Below are 18,563 nucleotides of genomic sequence, written 5' to 3'. Positions count from 1 at the left end.
CGACACCCAGAAGGCAAGGGAAACATAATAAATGACTCAAAGTTTTAACGCTTAAAGGGTTGTCACATGGAAAAAAAAATGTTCAACAAACACAGCAACCCAACACCCGTGCACTTCACATTTCAGAGCACGCAATGGAAGACATGTAATTACTACAGTTAATTGGTTCCTGGTAAAATGTCACTGAGAATAAGAGCTCATTAATATATCATTTCAATCACTGGAGACACCAGGTGCTCTTACGTGGGGTCTGCTCTGTGGTATCAGTACTGACATCTTTCTCAGGGTCACTGCCCTCTTCAGAGGAGAAAATACAAACGCCAATTTGTATATTATGACTTGGAATGCATTCACTATAGTTTCTGTAAAAAGTCGTACAAATTATCCAGCCAGGTAAACTTCTACATAATTCAGGGAGATCCACGTGAGATTTCTGTCTAAAAGCCTGACCTTTACACATTAAGCAGGTGTGTGAGTTAGATAAATATAAATGCAGATGAGTAAAATATACTATCTCTGACTTGTCTTTATTAATGCTATTTTGGAAATTTTTTTAAAAATTGATCAGACTGAAAGGAAAGCTGTTACATCAAGATTATCTCACAGGTCATGTTTCCACATCAGAGAATTAAATCAGCCCTGGAGATTAAAATAGTTTAGGAAAAAATTCTAAATGTATTCCAGCAATTTTTAACATCATCTCTCCTGCTCTCGTATACCTCAGTATTCATATAACTCCCAGATCTCTAAATGATGCAAGTTGAAATGGGAATGAGAATGATGATGAAAATAATAAAGGAATAGAATGAGGAAGAGGGGAGAAGAAGGAAAAGGAGAGGGGGAGGAGGAGCAGGGGGAAGAGGAAGAGAGGACAAGAAAGAGATGGTAGTGGTGGTGATGGTGATGATGATGATGGTGATAGTGATGATAGTGATGGTGATAATGGTGATTGTGGTGAAGATGCTGGTGGTTGATGATGGTGATGCTGCTGAGGGCGGTGGTGATGATGAAGATGATGGTGATAATGGTGAAGAGGGTGGTGATGGTGATGACGTGATAGTGGTGATGTTGATGCTGGTGGTGGTAGTGGTGATGATGACGGTGAAGATGATGCTGGTAGTGGTGATGATGATGGTGATGGTGGTGAGGGTGATGTTGGTAGTTGATGATGGTGATGCTGCTGATGGTGGTAGTGGTGATGAAGATGATGGTGATAATAGTGAAGGAGAGGCTGGTGGTGGTGATGGTGGTGATGATGCTGGAGACAACGGTGAAGATGATTCTCATGCGGATGATGTTGGTGATGATGATGATGACAGTGGTGAAGTTGATTGGGGAAATGATGGGTGCCTTCTTGCATAGCCACAGGAATACACTTCTAGGTTCCTAACATACAGGAGTACATTAAAAAGACAGTCATTGGAACTGAAAGAGAAACGACGTTTCTACATTAGACATTTCTTCATTTTATTTTTTAATTTAGTTATTATTTTTAGCAACCAATCTCAATATCACCTTCCAAGAGAGATACTTCTAACATTTCCAAACTTGTGGGGGATTTTTAGCCAAATATGTTCGTCCTCAAAAAGGCGGGGAAGGGATTTTCTCACCAGAAGAGTGAAATTGTCTCTAGATGGAAAAGTTCCTTCCTGAAAACCATTTGTGCTTTTCACAAAAATGAGTATTTACTAATGTGGAAGATTGATCTCGAAATGTTAAGTAAAAAAAAATCAGGTTACAATATAGAATGTACAACATGAAAATCACTTTGTTTGGAGATATGACATCAATACATAGTTAATTCTGGGTTGTGGAATGATAGATGATTTCATGTTTTTGGATTTCTTTGCTTTTCTATATTTTTCCAAACTTTATTTTGCAATGAGCATGCAATACTTTTGTGATGAGATAAAAATATTCTTTTAAGCCTATGCAAAGAAAGAGGATTTTTTTTTCTGGTTGTAGCTGGAATACTATAACTGTTAAATGGAATGCTTCTATGGAGAAAGCAATGAAACCTGAAAATACAGACCTCACCTCTCTGCTAGGGCTGAACTTAGAAGCTAAGGGGCTCTCAGGGAAAAAAAAATAATAATAACATGACATGTTGAAGAGGAAACATTTCCAAGGGTCAGGGAGAGGTGTCTGAAGGAGACAGAGTTCATTTCAGCTCAACAAATACTTATTTATCACCTTCTCTGTACCAAGCAGTGAGCTTTGCAGTAAGATAAGAGAAGCAGAGCATGCAGGGAACCTACAGCCCAGCAGGAGAGACAGCAATGGGAGCACCTGACTCCAATCCAGGGCGGAGAGTGTTCTGCAGAGGTGAGCCCTGGCTTCCATTAAATCCCAGAGAGACCTGGAAACAGGTGTGAGGGTAGGTTCCTCAGGGAAATGGATATAGAAGCTGAGTGAAACTAAAGGAGAGAAAGAAGAGAGAGAGGGCATGTTCCAGGCAAAAGTAATGACACTAACAAAGACACATCAGTGAACCACCAGGTGTGTTTGTGGAACCACACAGGGAGGCATGTGGATAGTGCAAGAGTAACAAGCAAGGCAGACAAGGCCGGTGGGGTTCGGAGGCCCCGCCCTTGGATATCAAGACTAGGAAGGTTGGAATTTAACTGGTACGAATGGAAATCCATTTATGGGTTTTAAGTGGGTTCACAACACTGAGCCCTGTGTTCCCAGTGAGGATAAGAAACCCCCCACCCTTTTGTGTTCCCGAAATGGCTTCACAAAAATGTCCTCTGCACATGACTTATGCAAGACACACTTTATCATGACTCCCATAAGACCATGATGCTGCCCTTGTTTACCTTTGACAAGACTGAACGCATACTTTTCCCCTTTTACCAGGCACAGACTGTATTAGTTTCCTAGGGTGGCCATAACAAAGAAACACATCTAGGTGGCTTGAAACAACAGAAAAATTTTGTCTCACAGTTCTGAAGGCTAGAAGCCTGAAATCAAGGTGTTGGTAGGGCCATGTTCTCTCAAGACTATAGGGAACCTCCCATTCCATGCCTTTCTCTTAGCTTCTAGTGTTGCCATCAATCTTTGGCATTACTTGGCTCGAAGATTAGGGCCCACCCTATGACCTCATCCTAACCTGATTACATTCAGCAAAGACCCCATTTACAAATAAGACACATTCACAAATACTGGGGCTTTGGACCTCAACATCTTTTAGGGGGACACCATTCAACCTAGACCCTCCAACTTCCCATTCTTTTCTCTTTTTTTCCTTTCTTTTTTTTTAGAGAGAGAGCAGGTGAGTGAGCAGGACTGGGGGGAGCAGTCAGAGCAAGAGGGAGAGACAGACTCTCAAGCAGGCTGCACGCCCAGCATGGAGCTGGACACAGGGCTTCATCTCACAATCCTGAGATCATGACCTAAGCTGAAATCAAGAGTCAGACGCTCAACTGCTCAACCGACTGAGCCACCCAGATGCCCCTCCAATTTCCCATTCTTTATTTCATGAATGATTCAAAATGTTTGTTTCCTGGAAACTAGCTAGCCACAGGGGAAAAACATTTCTTGTGCTGACTGAAGCTTCCCCTATTTAAAATACAACCTTAATTATAAATCATCCCATCTGCCATGTGCTTACCCCTCCCTGTAAAAGTCTAAGGCAAATCCACTCTCCTAAGACATCCTGAGCTTCAGATCTGGGGTACTTTCCCTATTGCAACAGGCTGAATAAAATCAACTTCCTTACTTGTTTGGTTTTTGTCTTTGACAGTGCGTAAGGTGTCATGGTCAAATTCTCTCATATATTTTGAGCAGCAACCCACAGGTGGGCCATGGAGGTGAAGGCTGATGGTTGATGTTTGGACTCAGCTCAACCCAGACCGCTCCATAGGACCACTGCACTCATACCTTCTTTGCTAAGAACATTAGCTGCTGACAGCACTCAGGGACAGCTAAAGCAAGTCTCTGAGGGAATTGCCTTAGCTTATTCACTGTTTAGACTCTAAAGATGAGACAGATGTGACAGGATAATGTACTTGTGGTTTCTTACTTATAACTCTAGGTATTTTCCTTCTCCACTCTCCAGCAAATACAAAAAAGGAGCCAGGCCTGGTGTTGCCTTTTCTTGTGTGCTTTTGTGTTGGGGGGGGTGCGGGGAGAGGGACTCTCTTCCTCCATCCAGACTTTTGTGTCCAAGCCCATGACTCGGTGAAGCAGTTAGGCTGCGTGGTCCCAGAGCAGTGGATGGGGCTAGGCTGGGCATGTGGGAGCAGCCATATCAAAAGCAGCTGGTAGCTCTTTCCAAAAGAGCCTTGCAAAGGAGATAAGTTTTTGCAGCCCCTTAAGGAGAGATACTGGAGTTGGCTCAGGGATGCTGGGGAGACAGAATATTAAGAGAGGTGACCGTGGGAACGGTAGCTAAAGATGGCATGCCACTGCTTGACAGGGAAGCAGTAAAGCCAATCAACTTCCAATAAACCATGTGAGTTTGAACAATGAGAATCATAGCTATCACAATGATAGGCTAGAGACCAGAGGCCCTTCTGCCAAAACCACTGCCCAGATCCTTCTGTGCATGCATGGAAATGGAGCATCCTTCCAAACACGATTGAGACCTAATTTCTTACCCTCTAGAGAGTTAAAGCTCAAAGTCAGAATAAATTTGGTTTATAGTAACAAGGCCTCTCTTGCCCCCCAAGAGTGTAGACTAAATTGTGGACTGCTAAGGAGGCCAGGCAAGCCAGCCAGACAGCAGTAGAAATCAGACAGCTACCTACTTGAGCAGCCGTTTCTCTCCAAGCTGTAGCTCGGTGATCATAATTAAAACCCTCTGGAAATCCACTCTTCAGGAAACCATGGTGGGTCGCTTCTTCCAATGCCCCACAAACCAAAACGCCTCCTGTCTCCTGCTTGTTCCTCATTCATTTTATAAAACAAGAAATTAAACTTTCATCTCTGGGTCCAAGTTGACTTAAATCCAGTCACACAAGTGCAGGCTCAGTGGGTCTTCCTGCCCCTGTGGGAATTGGAAAAGAAAGGCATGGAGTGTCCCTCCTTCCAGGAACCCCCCTCAGTTGGGCCTCTGTTTACAAATGGGTAAATGAGAATATTACAAGAAGACAGACTCTCAAACCCACGTGGCAACAACAAACCAACTAGTGTGCACTGGGGAGAAATGTTGGCTGGTGGCTAGAAACGCTCAGGAAAGAAGGAGGAGGTGGTTTTGTGGAGAATGAGCCTTTCCCAGGAAACCTGCTTGAGAAGTGGGATATTCCTTTTGTTTGTTTGTTTGCTTGCTTTAGCCCCTCCTGCTGCCAATCCTCTCAAAAATGTTGGAAGTCCTATCTCAAGTCTCCCACAGTGAGTCTCTGCTGTCCCCTCCCCTCCAACCAGACAAAGTCACCGAGACCCCCCAACACTCCAGGCACACCCCACCCATGGCTCCCACTTGGGTCCTGTGTTTTCCTGAACTGCCCTTCCTGGTGCTCCTGTCTCTCTGAAATCAGTTCGCTGGCCCTCCTGGGGGTGCCAGGGGCAGACGCCCTTCAGTAGAACTCTGGGTCCTCTCCCTGCCTGCCCCCTGATAGCATCTTAGGACAACAGCTCTCAGGGCTGTTCAGTGCTATCAGTTACAAAGAAGAGTCTCATTTGGACCATTGAGACTCACCTTTCAGGAGCTAGGAAGTCCTGCCCAGGAAAAATCAAATCTAGTCTCCCATGCGATGTAAAGGCTTTCCCCTTCTCCCAGTTGGGGGCCTGACCCATAGCACAGAGAGAGAAAGAGCCTGGTCGGTCCCCGCACTCCTCCTCCCCACTCTCCATCCTCCCTCTTCCTCCTCAAGGGCTGGAAAAGCATGAGGGAAAGAGCCCCTCTTCCATAACTCGTGCTGTTCCCCTTTACCAGCAACAGCCTTGATCTGACAGGTATTCCACACTGGGGCAAATGTGGGTTTGGGGAGTTCTCCCAGGGGACCTCCATGCTGCATGATTGCTGAACAAGAAGGATGAGCTCCTCACCACCTTCCTGGAATATGTCTCCCCTCACCTATTCTCATTCATACACCCCATAGCTTTGCATGGCTCGGAGTCTTCCCCCAGGAGGCCACCCTCTTCAATCTGCTTCTATATTCTTCCACAGCACCCACTGGGTCCACAGGACACTGACCAATCCTTGGCAGGCCATGTGGTGGGAACGCAGGCAGCCCCCAGCTCTGACATCACAGGCTGCTCCCCTCCTCCCCCTCCTTCCAAGTTTCCCCTGCCAGAAGTGGGTACCAGTCTTTATGCTCACAATACCTTCTCTCATCTGGGGACCTGTGCCAAGTTCTCCCAAGACCTCCCCCACTGTGCTCTGTGCCAGGAACAGCCCCAGAATGGGCCTACAGCTTCAACTCCTCAGCAAGCATCAAGCCCAGTAGTGGGCACCAGGCTCTCTTCTCTCTTGTCTTAGGGGAGGTGAGGACAACCCTACCCTCTTCCAAATGGAGAGGAGAGAAAACATCCCCATTCGTACCAGGCAGACCACCTACTACTAAAAAACCCAGTAAGGACCTCCTCTCACATTTATAATCTGCTTTTATAAACTGGTAGGAGGGCGTGAGGGGCACAGAACTGGGGAGCGGCCATTGAGGACTGTAGGACATCCAGGCCACCTCTAAGTAAGCCCTGGCTGACAGCTCTTTCATGAGCTCTTAGACAGTGCAAGTAATTAGGTTATGTTATTTTCAGCTTGAAGGCTTCAGTAGAAAACCTGAAATAACAGGAAAAATTTTGCATGTGATCTGGCTACATATTTGAACACTCCCAATCCTTCAAAGCCCCAAACCAGCTCCCAGCCCCTCCAAGATGCCTTTCTGCCCTGACAAGTCTGGCCCTCCCTGAGATCTCTTTTTCTGGAACATCCAATGCACTTAATGTCAGAACAACATATTCTGATGAGTAAATATATTCTGTCTCATGTTGGTCTCTTGTTGTTTCTCCATGTTGTTCCCTATAGCACAGCAGACTTTTTTTGAAGACAAAAAATGTGCTTTATACTTATTTTGTATCCCCTATGGCTTTTACCACTTTGCTGCCAACATAAAGGTGCTCAATGCATATCTGAAGTGAGTTGAATTGAATTTTCAATCAGACCACACTAGATGGAGGGAGCCTCGATGTGGCTCGGGGAGCGGGGCAGCAGAGCAGAAGAGACACTGCACACAAAGTTTGTTCCTTCAGTAGAACTGAAGGTGCTGTAAAATTGAAGAGAGGTTTTTTTAAAGGTAACACATGCTGTCATTCCTGGGAGCTAGGTACTGCTGTTCACACATCTCTGGGAACAATAACCTGGGCTCAAGATCCAATGCACGGGGTCCATTTGCGCAGGCAGTGGCTGGCACCAGCACTGTGAGAGGGGCTAGTGGAAGGAGACTTTCCCACCTCTGCTCAGTGCCCTTCCAGGGCTTTGGTGGGTTTGGTGACTAGATCTGAGTGACAGACACCCGGGTGTGGCAGGAAATCCCAGTGGGACCAGGTGCCCTGGGTCAGGGAGGCTTGCCCCGCTCCTCTTGTCCCTCAACATGCATGCACAAGGAGGCACGCACATACCCACAGTGCATCAACGGGGACTTACCTGCCAAATGCAGGTAATCCATAGGGGCTGAGCTCATTCCTCTCTTCCCTTACCTTCCAGCACCTTCTCCACGGGCAGGGCATTTTTTCCGTAAAGATGATAATACTGCTCAACCCCATCCAAGTGCACTTTTACCCTTCTAACTTTGATACATCTATCTTGCATTAGTAAAAGAAGAACCCAAGGTCTCCGACCCCACCAGCTAACGAATTTAGAAATACTTCCAGTTGATATGAACACCCGCACAACATGTCTGCAGTCTCAGAGGACAGAACAGGCAATCCAGATTCACTGCATTCCACCCCCTTTCCTATAGAGCTATGGAAACCCCAAGGGGTGTGCACTTACTTCCAAAGCTGGCGGAGTTGGGGTCCTCAGGCCTGCAGGCATCTTACCACTTCCCTTGAATCTGGAAGCCAGTACGAAGGCTCTCAACTGCATCTCATCTACTCACCTGTTCTGCCCCCCACCCAAGGGGACAGCAGCCATGCTCTCCGGGACCTATTGGAGTGGGAGGCCCTCCTACGCTGGCCAACCAGATTTCTTCCCCTCATCCCACTCCCAAACTTCTCCTGGGAGCTCAAAAGTCACTTTGAGGTGATAATAATACAATATAAAATTGAAATGAATTTAGGGTCATTTAGACTTGTGGGTCATTTAGACTTGACTGGTCATTTTTAGATAGTAGTTAAAACAGGTAGGGCCAAAGAGTAGACATGGAGAGCTTTCTTTTCTATCCTTTGAGTCCGGTTAGCATCGTCCAGTTCTACAAAGAAGGGCTCGCATTGCTAGCAGTGGAGATAGCTGGGGCATGTGAGTTGTATCTCTGCTTGGTCTTGTGGCTGATGGCAGTGTATTCCCAATGTAATGATTCTTTTTATGTGACAAGGACTTGGAGAAGGTGATGCTGAGCGAAGGAGTCCATATATTCCCCATAACTCGAATTACAATGAATTGCTACATTACTCACCTTTGCACTGGACATTAATCACAAAAACAAAAAACTGCCGAGCCAGGGAGTTAGAAAGGATGTGCTATTTCAGCCTGCACCCTGTGCCAAATGCAGGCAGCAGTGACAAGGTCTGCGGAGCTCCCCCTTCCCATCTGCTGCTAAACTATTAGTGCAGTGGCTGGACAGGGAAAGGAGGGGCTAAGACAGAGCTGGACCCCTCACAATGTGAGGACCACCTGCCTGCAGAGGGCTCTCCAATCCTGCTCTGGGTCTCCATACTTGCCATTCAATTTGTCTGTATAGGCACATGCCTGATTTTGCCAACCCCTGGAGAACCTGAAACAATAAAAACATCCATGCTATTTAATATTATATATCTGGAAAAAAGATAAACAAAAATTATTTCTTTGATGTCACAGAAAGAGGTATATTATTAAGGTAAAAAGGAAATTACCAGGAGATATATATAATATGATCTCATTTGTCTATGTATGCTTTAACGAAATATAGAATATTCTATTCTCCATCAGCTTATGGAGACAGTCTCAAATGTGACTCTAAGTAGGCTTGCAGAAGATAAAGACATATGTCTAGAACAATCGAGTTTGGGGCTAGGATATTCTTTTAACATGACTTCTGGAAGTGCTTCCCCACCCCCAGTTGGGCCTCAGGTCCAAGGTCCTATATAAGGCAGGGAAACAGAGCAGGGCAGGGGTAGGAAGCTGGTCATCAGCCACCTGTCCACACTGGCTCCACCAGCCACCAGTGCTCTTGCTGTCATGGTCCCTTCAGCTCCAGGAGTCTGCTAACCTGTGGACAAGGGATGCTTGCCCTGGATCCATAAGCAACCCCAGACCTTCCCCCTGAGAAGTGTTTCTTCTGTTGCCTTTGCCAGCATTCCTGGTTCTCTCAGAGGCTTGGGCTCCGAAAACAAACCAGGAATTCTTTACTGGTTGCTTCATACTCCATCTCACCACTCATCTGAGATATGAAGAACCAACTTGGCCGATTGCTTGAATGGTGGAGAAGAAAGAAGAAAAGAAAGAAAGATAGAACAGTTATTTTGATGGGGATAAAATTAGGAGAAAGATAAAAGGGTACTTTGCCTTCTTAAACCTATGTGCTTCCTGGATTCATTTTGAACTTAAAAAATAAAGAATATAAAAGATGATGTTTTTACTAAGAACAAAAACTATCCCCCCTCCCTCTTTCTACTGGAATTGTTGGGCAAGTGGATCTTCTAGTATTTTTTCTAAAGATTTTATTTATTTATTTGGGGGAGGAGCACACGCATGAGTGGGAGGGTGGGGGGCAGAGGGGCAGAGGGAGGGGGAGAAGCAGACTCCCCGCTGAGCAGGAGCCAGGCGTGGGTCCTCGATTCCAGGACCCTGGGATCATGACCTGAGCTGAAGGCAGACGCTTAACTGACTGAGCCACCCAACCGTCCCTCTTCTAGTACTTTTTTTAAAGCTTGACTAAAGATTTTTTCAGGAATAATTAGCCATGAGAAGTTAAAAACAAGAACAAAAAATCATACAAACACAAGAGGTGCTTGATCCTTAAAAATGTCTGTACATATATTAAGCATAATGAAAAATAGGGTGTTATTATGAAGAGAACACTGAAACAGACAATAAATAATCTGAGTTCTGTTCCAGAATGTTCCGCATAGTTATCGTTGAACTTGAGAAACTCACTTGAGCTCTCTAAGTACCAGTTTCTTCGTCTTTAAAATGGGTATCATTGTTGAGAACTAGAACTCCCCAGGAATAGAGGAAATGAAGTCCCAGAGTATTCTGAGTGTTTCCCCAGAGTCGGCACTCACCCTGGCAGGTCAGGGAGACAGCTCCCCCCATGCTCTCACTTATCTCCTTTTCACAGTCATTTCCACACATCAACAAAATCTTCCCTCTCAGAATCTTGCACCCTGTTGCCTCCACTTCTCCCCTCTAACAGAGGAAAACAATTTGGAAAACCCTCAGAGAAACACATTAGCGACTTTAATGGGTTTATCCTTGCAGAAAAGTTAAGATTTTAAAAAACAAACATCCTCGGGAGAAGACAATGCTGAACCCAAGGACTGGAATCGTCAACTCAGTGGCACCCAAATACAGGGCTTGAAATTTGGACAGAGCAATCTTGCTGGTGTGGCTCAAATCATCCAAGTAGGTGGCTTAAAAGTGAAATCATGTGGAGCGCAGATTTTTTTTTTCCCCCTCACCGAAAGGGCTCAGCTTCCAAGTGAACAGTGACTGAATGGAGCGGCTCCAGGCACTATCTCCCAGTAAATGCAAGTGTAGTAGCCAGCCTAAGAAATGTAATTTTCACTCATATGTGGAACATAAGCAATAGCACAGAGGACCGCAGGGGAAGGGAGGGAAATCTGAAGGGGGGGAAATCAGAGAGGAAGATGAACCATGAGAGACTATGGACCCTGAGAAACCATCTGGGGGTTTCAGAGGGGAGGCGGGCTGGGGGAGGGGGTAACGGGGTGATGGGTATTGAGGAGGGCACGTGCTGTGATGAGCACTGGGTGTTACACGCAACTAATGAATCACTGAACACTACATCAAAAACTATGTACTATTCAGTGGCTAACTGAACATAATAATAAAAAAAGAAAAAAGAAATGTGGTTTTCCAGTCTGCTTAGCCAACGCTGTTATCATGGAAGATATCACTTACACGAAATACATTCTCTCTTAAAACAATAACCAGTATTAGACGCCTGTCGCCTTCCCATTTAAATCCTGTAATATGCTGAGATGGGCTGGCTGCCAAAATAAATGTAGAGGGGAAAATCTTCGGAGCTTGATTTAGTCCCACCCAGCATGTGCCAACTATGGAAGCCCAGTGAGAAAGAAGGAAAGGATGGTCACTGGGAAGGTCACCATGAGGCAGGACAGGGTTCACTCCCCTTCTTCCCTGCCACCCCCACCCCTAGAATGTGTGTGTGTCTGCCTGTCTGTCTGTCTGTGTGGTTACTGGCATAATAACTAATCAGTTATGCCACAAGGGAAATCATTATTAGCAAAAGGAAGGCTTGCTGTTGAGATGTTCCATCTGAGACGTTTGAAAGACCAACAGCGATCAGAGAGACCCTGGGTCCCCACCATCAACCTCTGGGTCAGAGGGCTGCAGTGTTGACCACTTGGAGCAGCTGGGTAGCAGAGCCATGGAGGACGGAGGGTATAGAGGGCAAGAAGGAGGGAGTATGGGGAGGGGCCCCTTAAAGCCCATCCAAAACCCCTCTTCCAAGTGTTTGTGCCCCTGGGACCCTGGTAAGATAATGTCATCTTCTCACTCTGAACACCTTCCCCGACAGGCAGTGGGACTTAATGCAAGGTCTCACCCATGCGGAGGAAAAATGTCCTTGGAGGCAGAAGACCGAGCTGGGCACAGACGTCAAGTGCACCATTTTCTGGCTCTATGACCCTGGGTGCATTCCCTAATTTCTTGGACCCTCTCTCTCTTCCCTTGTGAAATTGAAGTAACACTGTATAAGGGTCAAAGTACCAGACTAATGAAGGGTTAAGCTCTTATCAAATTTACCCAACGAATATGTATTGACTTATAATTGTGGTGGGTGTCTGGCATTTTGAATTTCTGTGCAATCTTTTTTTGCCAAAATAGTGCTACTTTGTTGGTAAAATACCAAAAACTTTAATTTTTTTAAGTTAAAAAAAAAACTTTAACCTGAAATATATCTGGAAAGTGATATAGGGCATTAAGGTTTTTTTTTTTTAAGATTTTATCTATTTATTTGACAGACAGAGAGAAAGCACAAGTAGGCAGAGTGGCAGGCAGAGGGAGAGGGAGAAGCAGGCTCTCCCCTGAACAGGGAGCCGGACGTGGGGCTTGATCCCAGGACCCCAGGATCATGACCCGAGCCGAAGGCAGCTGCTTAACTGACTGAGCCACCCAGGCACCCCGGCATTAAGGTTTTAATTTGAATCATTCAGAAAGCATATTTTTCTCACTCGTTAAGTGGAAGAAAAGGACAACAAGCAAAGCAAAGATTCTGTTGCAAGAGTCTCATCCTGGACCAGGACTCTCTGTGTAGATGAAATATGTACATGATGGTGTTACAGTTAATACCTCTGTGGTGGAGACTCTATCTATACATCATGAACTAAAGAAAATAAGGACAAACCAGCGTAGCCTCTTTTGAAACAAAACCTTCAGGTTGGTAGGAATTCAAAAGATTGCATTTCCTGAACAGGAACAGTTCAAAAATATTTCAACGTGTTTAAAGAAGGGAAGGAATCATTTGAAGGTGAAGAAGTCAGAAGAAAATATTTTTGGAGTTAGCTTATGACCAGCTCCTCTCTACCCATCTAATGGGGTGTCAAAAAAGATGGTTTCATCAGCTGGAAAATTCTGCACAAAACTCACTTGTCAATGATTCAATGATGGCAAAATTGTTACAAGTTTGTTATTTTCTTTTCCATTATGATATGTAGTTTGCATTGGCCCAAAAGGGTTAAGAGATCTTAACCTTTAAGAGATCTTCTTAGTGAAGTTTATAGAAAAGGTCATTCTAGAAACAGCAAGATTACCAATGAAGAGATCGAAAAGGAAAGAGAACTTGCTGAATCACCTTGGCAATCAACTAGAGGTAACCATTGACCGAGCGGTTTTCAAACATTTGGATTTGGATTTTTTTTCCCACCTTGGGAGAGTGACTCAGGTTATATAAGGAAATGTTTGGGTCATTTAAGGAGAAAGCAGGACAGAGGAATGTAGATGATCTGGGGAGGAGCATGAAGCAGGAAGAGTGGGGAATCAGAGGCACAATGATTGGGGCGCCTGGGTGGCACAGTTGGTTAAGCCTCTGAATCTTGATTTTGGCTCAGGTCATGATCTCAGGGTCACGAGATTGAGTCCCAGGTCAGGTTCCGTGCTCAGTGGGGAGTCTGCTTGAGATTCTCCCTCTCCCTCTGTCCCTTCCTCCCCTTGCTAGTTCTCTCTCTCAAATAAATAAATTAATTAAATATTTAAAAAAATAAAAAACAAAGCTGCTGATAATTTTTCCCAGTTTGTAACAAATGTAACCAAAAAAACCCAACCAAACAATCAAAAACCAGCAATGATATTAACAAAGAGCATACAACATCAAACCGGATGGGCCTCAGCTCATTCCTAACTCTGCAGGCTGGGGTCACACTTTCCCCCATGAAATACTTAGTAAAACAGCAAAGATACAAAAGAACTAATTATGGGAAGATTTGTCTGGATTAAGGAAAAATATAAAGAATTTTAAGTACATTTTTATTTCTTTCCAGTCATGACAGTAACATCAATGATATCCATGAGTGTTTCCTGGATCATTTGCCAAGTAAAGATGGAGAATTTGCTTTTGTTAACAAAAGAGAATGATTTTAAATTAACCTATTATAGTGGAGATGTAAGTACTTCTACAACACGCATTTTCTTTAACATTTTAAACATTAATGTCTTTAAAACTTACAATTCTACAGTATTCATTATCTGACACTTGTTATTTTGTAGGGAGAAATTTAAACATCTCAAAATATCATCAATTCTAATGTTGATCATATCTAAATTCGTGGAGTCAATACCAGAAACCTTTTTTAATAAATGTGGCTCCAAAAGATTTTACTGATATCATGGGATTAAAGTTATTCTTATACTCCATCAATACAAGGAGATATATTACAATTCAAACCCATATAAACAAAAGTTTCCTTCATCATTCATTCAATAAGCAAATATTTATTGAGCGCCTACAATGTGATAGGGCTTTCTTGGCTTACATTTTATGTGGAGATACAGACAATAATAAGTCAGGGATTAAATATATACTATGTATATCAAATGACAATAAATTCTGTGGAGAAAAGTAAAGGGTATAAGTTTCTTACTTTTAATAGGATGATCACGGGAAACAGACCTCATTCACAAAGTGACATTTAAGCAGAAGCCTGAAAGAGATGAAGGAGCAAGACATATGAAAAAGCTCTAGTGAAACTGCTTTCCTTCAAGTGCAAAGGCCCTGAGGCAGAGTGAGCTGGATTTGTTTACAGAAGCCAGTGTGGCTGGAGAAGAGTGCAGTGGACATGGACAACCACTACCCAAAGGGTCAGGAGACAGCCTCCGCCTGTGCCTCAGCTGCAGAGAGTCACCTTCTACCAGGTCACACCCTTCTCAGAGCAGCACTCAGCAAATAGCTGATGAGGCAGGTATAGAGGTGCAGCCTTCAGGGCCTTATAAGAGTCAACTTATAAGCAGGCCACATGTGCCCCCAAGCTCCTTGTAGGCAGCCTGCAGCCTTGCTGGGCTACTTCACTTCGACTTCTCTCTCTTTGGCCCATCCTGTTTCATCCCACTTCTTTCTCTGGCTGTTAAACCCTAATAAATATCCAGCCCCACCAATTCTGTCTCCAGCATCTGCTTCCAGAGACCTCAGCTTGCCACAGTTAGCCAGGGAGAGGGTAGTTGGAGATAAGTTCAGAAAGTTATCTGGGACCTTGACTTTGGCTTTTACTGAGATGCGGGCTCTGGAAAGTTTGGAGCAGAGAGCTTGCTCTGTCATGAATAGAATGGAGAAGGACAAAGGCAGAAGTAGGATGGGGATAGCACAATCCAGGTGACAGAAGATGGCTCGTCCGGGGCAGTAGTGAAGGGGGCGGGGCATGGGGGGGCCTGTGAGAAGTGTTGAGACTCTGGGTATGTTTTGAAGAAAGAGGCTTCAGAACTTACTGATGAATTGGGAGTGGGTGAAGGGAAAGAGAAAAATCATGGATGACTCCTCTGTTTTGGACTGAGTGACTGGAGGAACAGAGTTGCAGTTTTGCAAAGAAGATTACAATTCAATTTCAGACTTGTGACACTGAGACACTAGTTAGACATGCCAAGAAACAGTGGGATTTGAGAGTCTAGACTTCTACAAGAGGTCCAAAATAGAGACATAAATCTAGAATCCATCTGCATATGAATAGAAAAGCCATGAGAAGTTGAAGGGAGAGTGAATGTAAATGAGAAAAGACATCCAAGAACCAAACCCTGGACATTCCTTACATCTCTCCAACACTGACAGATCGACCAAATACCCGAAGCACATAAGCGAACGTGTGAGCTAGGGAAGATAAAGAGGAAATGTGCCAGGACAAAAGGGATGGCAGGTCCTCATCCAGTTTACTAAGCAAGGAAATTCAGGTTTACAGATGACACAACTGCACCCCATGCTGGCAAGCAAAGGACAGCATGTGAGGTGACACAGCTTCGACTCTGAAGCCAAGGCACTTGTCCTCCAAGCAGCATGCCCAGAACACCTCCCCTAATCCTCAGTAAAACAACTTTTTTTTTAAAGATTTTATTTATTTATTTGAGAGAGAGAGAATGAGAGAGAGCACATGAGAGGGGGGAGGGCCAGAGGGAAAAGCAGACTCCCCGCCGAGCAGGGAGCCCGATGCGGGACTCGATCCCGGGACTCCAGGATCATGACCTGAGCCGAAGGCAGTCGCCCAACCAACTGAGCCACCCAGGCGCCCCTCAGTAAAACAACCTTTATCAATCAGGTCACTGCTTAATTCTTGTTGTCACTAGTAAAACCGAAGTTGTAGTTCACCTGGAAATATGACTTCTACTTTTAATGAGCAAGTAATTAGCATGAAGCAAAGTAAACACAGAGCTCTGAAAATCTATTTTCACTAGAAAAGTGTGAATCATACATGCACTTGTACGTTTTTGATAGAAACCTTTGTCTTTCTCTGCCTACGAGGGAAGGACAGGGGAAAGCCAGGTATAAAGGCATGTGCACAAAGAGTAAGTCTAGTTCAGTACTTCTCAAACTTAGCATGCCGCTGAATTACATAGAATCTTGTTAAATTGCAGACTGATTCAGTAGGATCTGGAGTAGCGTCTAAATCTGTGCATTCGTAATAAGCTCCCAGGTGGGCTGCTGCTGGTGGTCCACAAACCACACCTCCAGCAACAATGCTTCAGTTCACACCTCCGCAAAGAGGGTTAACTGAGTGTGTGGCAGAGGAAAAACCCCTGCAGACACCAGCTCATCGGGAGATCTTAAATATTGGTGCACATTCATAGAAAGGGAAGGTTTGGGCTGTAAGCAGAAAGATTCTAAGTGAATAATACCTGTTCAAGCCGGAGAAAACCAAGGTGAAAAATCATAAAATTTTACAGAAGAAAAGATCAAGCAATGATTGGAAACCATGAGTCATTCTGTTAAAATGGTACCTAATTATGCATAGGTCTCTATATTTCTTTAAATTTTACAATCTAATTTAAACTATACATTCTAGGAGCACCGTGGTTGGCTCACCTGGTTAAGTGTCGGCTCAGGTCATGATCTCAGGGTCTTGGGATCGAACACTGCACTGGGGCGGGGCGGGGGGGGGGGCGGTCCCTGCTCAGCAGGGAGTCTGCTTCTCCTTCTGCCCCTCTCCCCTCATGCTCTCTCTCTCGACTAAAAAAATAAATAAATCTTAAAAAAAATAAACTATACATTCTATTTAAAGGTAATGTTTATACTAATATTTTCACAGCTTATTTTCATGTGTTGGGCTATTCTTAAAAGAATAATTAGGTGGGGATGCTTTTCTTATTTTCTTTGCTTCACTTATCTCAAGGGTTCTCAATCCTGACTGCACATCATACTCTGGAGAGCTTTAAAATTGCTCATTCCCAGGTCCAACCCCTGCAAAATATGGTTTCATTACTCTGAGGATGCACTGTGGGCATCCATAAATTGTAAAGCTCCACAGTGATTCTAATGTGCAGCCCGAATGAGAACCACTGAATTTAACCAAACCCAAAAGAACCTGTGGGCTTCTGAGACTATAACCCAGGAAACGCCACGTACGCGGTGGCAGAGTATCAGTAGGAAACAATTCTGGAAACTAACCTTGCACAACTGACTTATAAAGTTATAGCAAACCACGTAAAGGATTAACCAAATCCTTCGATCTCAAAAACTTCTGAAAATCTAGTCACTTCTCTTTCCTCTTTCCATTTTTCCAAATCAAAGGCTTCAGACAGATTATCTTTAAGCAGGTTTCAAAGGACTCCCACTGAAATTGAAATGTTGGTAGTTTCCAGCAGATACCAGAATGAACCTGATATGAAGAACTGCTCCTGAAGCGTCAGAATTACCTATTGATCCTATGATGCTTTAAATTATACAGAAGGAGGAAAAGAAAAAAGGAAGGAAGAGAAGGAAGGAAGGAAGGAAGGAAGGAAGGAAGGAAGGAAGGAAGGAGGAAGCTCTTTTGAAAGAATATTCAATTTTTTTTTCTGTTGAGCTGATTTTAAGCAGAAACCATTCAAAAGAGTAATTTTTATGGACACCAATTTCTGAGTCTAAAAGTGAAAGGGCAAATTAAAGAATAAACTTCAGACCTCATAGTCCATATGGTACAGGTGCCGTAAATATAGGACACTGGGAACGTCCTACAGAGGTGAGTTAGCTCGATTTGTTGCGAGAGAGCAGGAAGATCAAGGTGAACTTACACCTCCATGTAAGTCAGTTTCACTTCCCTATATTCTCCAACCCATTGACAGCACCCCTAAATCCAACCAGCCATTTTAGAAACAGTGTTCTCTTAAACGATAGAGAAATGTAGTGAGAATCAATGAATGGCTCAGGGCAGATCTTCCCACTAACTGGAAAAAACCAATGGCCTTTATGTATGAGGGATGGCAGAGTTCCACCATAGTACCTTTGGTTCTTCTATCAGTTAACCAGGAAAACAAGAATTTGCCTTTTCACAACAGACAATCCAGTAAGAATTTAACACATAGGCTGCTTCTTCTTTCTCTTTGGTTTTGCTTGGGTTTCCACAAATAATCAGTGTGGTATGATGAGGCTATCCAAAAACTATCCTCAGAGTTTACTCTTGGTTTCCCAAACAAGGAGCCAGTGTAGTCCAGGGGCTCCCCCTCTCCCAGTGGGAGAGCCTGCACTGAGATTCACTTTCCACAGCAGTGCCTTGAGAGTACCTGATCCTTGGCAGCTGGCTTTCTAGAAGACCTCCTAAAAGAA

General features: G+C 44.2%; 1 protein-coding gene across 2 annotated transcripts in view; it reads right to left on the bottom strand.

Annotated features, from left to right (window-relative positions):
- Nucleotides 1-71: 71 nt before the first annotated feature.
- Nucleotides 72-18,563, bottom strand: part of LOC115944027 (uncharacterized) — an 83,685-nt gene continuing 65,193 nt past the window's right edge. Inside the window, exons 5-9 of one of the 2 annotated variants that reach the window (XM_081814579.1) lie at nucleotides 16,845-16,988; nucleotides 6,536-9,552; nucleotides 5,642-5,730; nucleotides 4,752-4,990; nucleotides 72-1,386 (exon numbers count right to left, since the gene is read on the bottom strand). In XM_081814579.1, the coding sequence (XP_081670705.1) occupies nucleotides 721-1,386; nucleotides 4,752-4,895 (810 nt within the window). In that variant the 5' untranslated portion in view covers nucleotides 4,896-4,990; nucleotides 5,642-5,730; nucleotides 6,536-9,552; nucleotides 16,845-16,988 and the 3' untranslated portion in view covers nucleotides 72-720. Of the gene's footprint in view, nucleotides 1,387-4,751; nucleotides 9,553-16,844; nucleotides 17,767-18,563 lie in introns of those variants that run through there. The other variant, XM_081814580.1, reaches the window with a different exon arrangement.

Source organism: Leptonychotes weddellii, chromosome 3, assembly GCF_054177405.1.
Source record: "Leptonychotes weddellii isolate Sample4059 chromosome 3, ASM5417740v2, whole genome shotgun sequence".
Classification (NCBI taxonomy): Eukaryota; Metazoa; Chordata; class Mammalia; order Carnivora; family Phocidae; genus Leptonychotes; species Leptonychotes weddellii.
The sequence above is the reverse complement of the archived record's forward strand: the minus strand, read 5'-3'. Positions and strand labels throughout refer to the sequence as shown.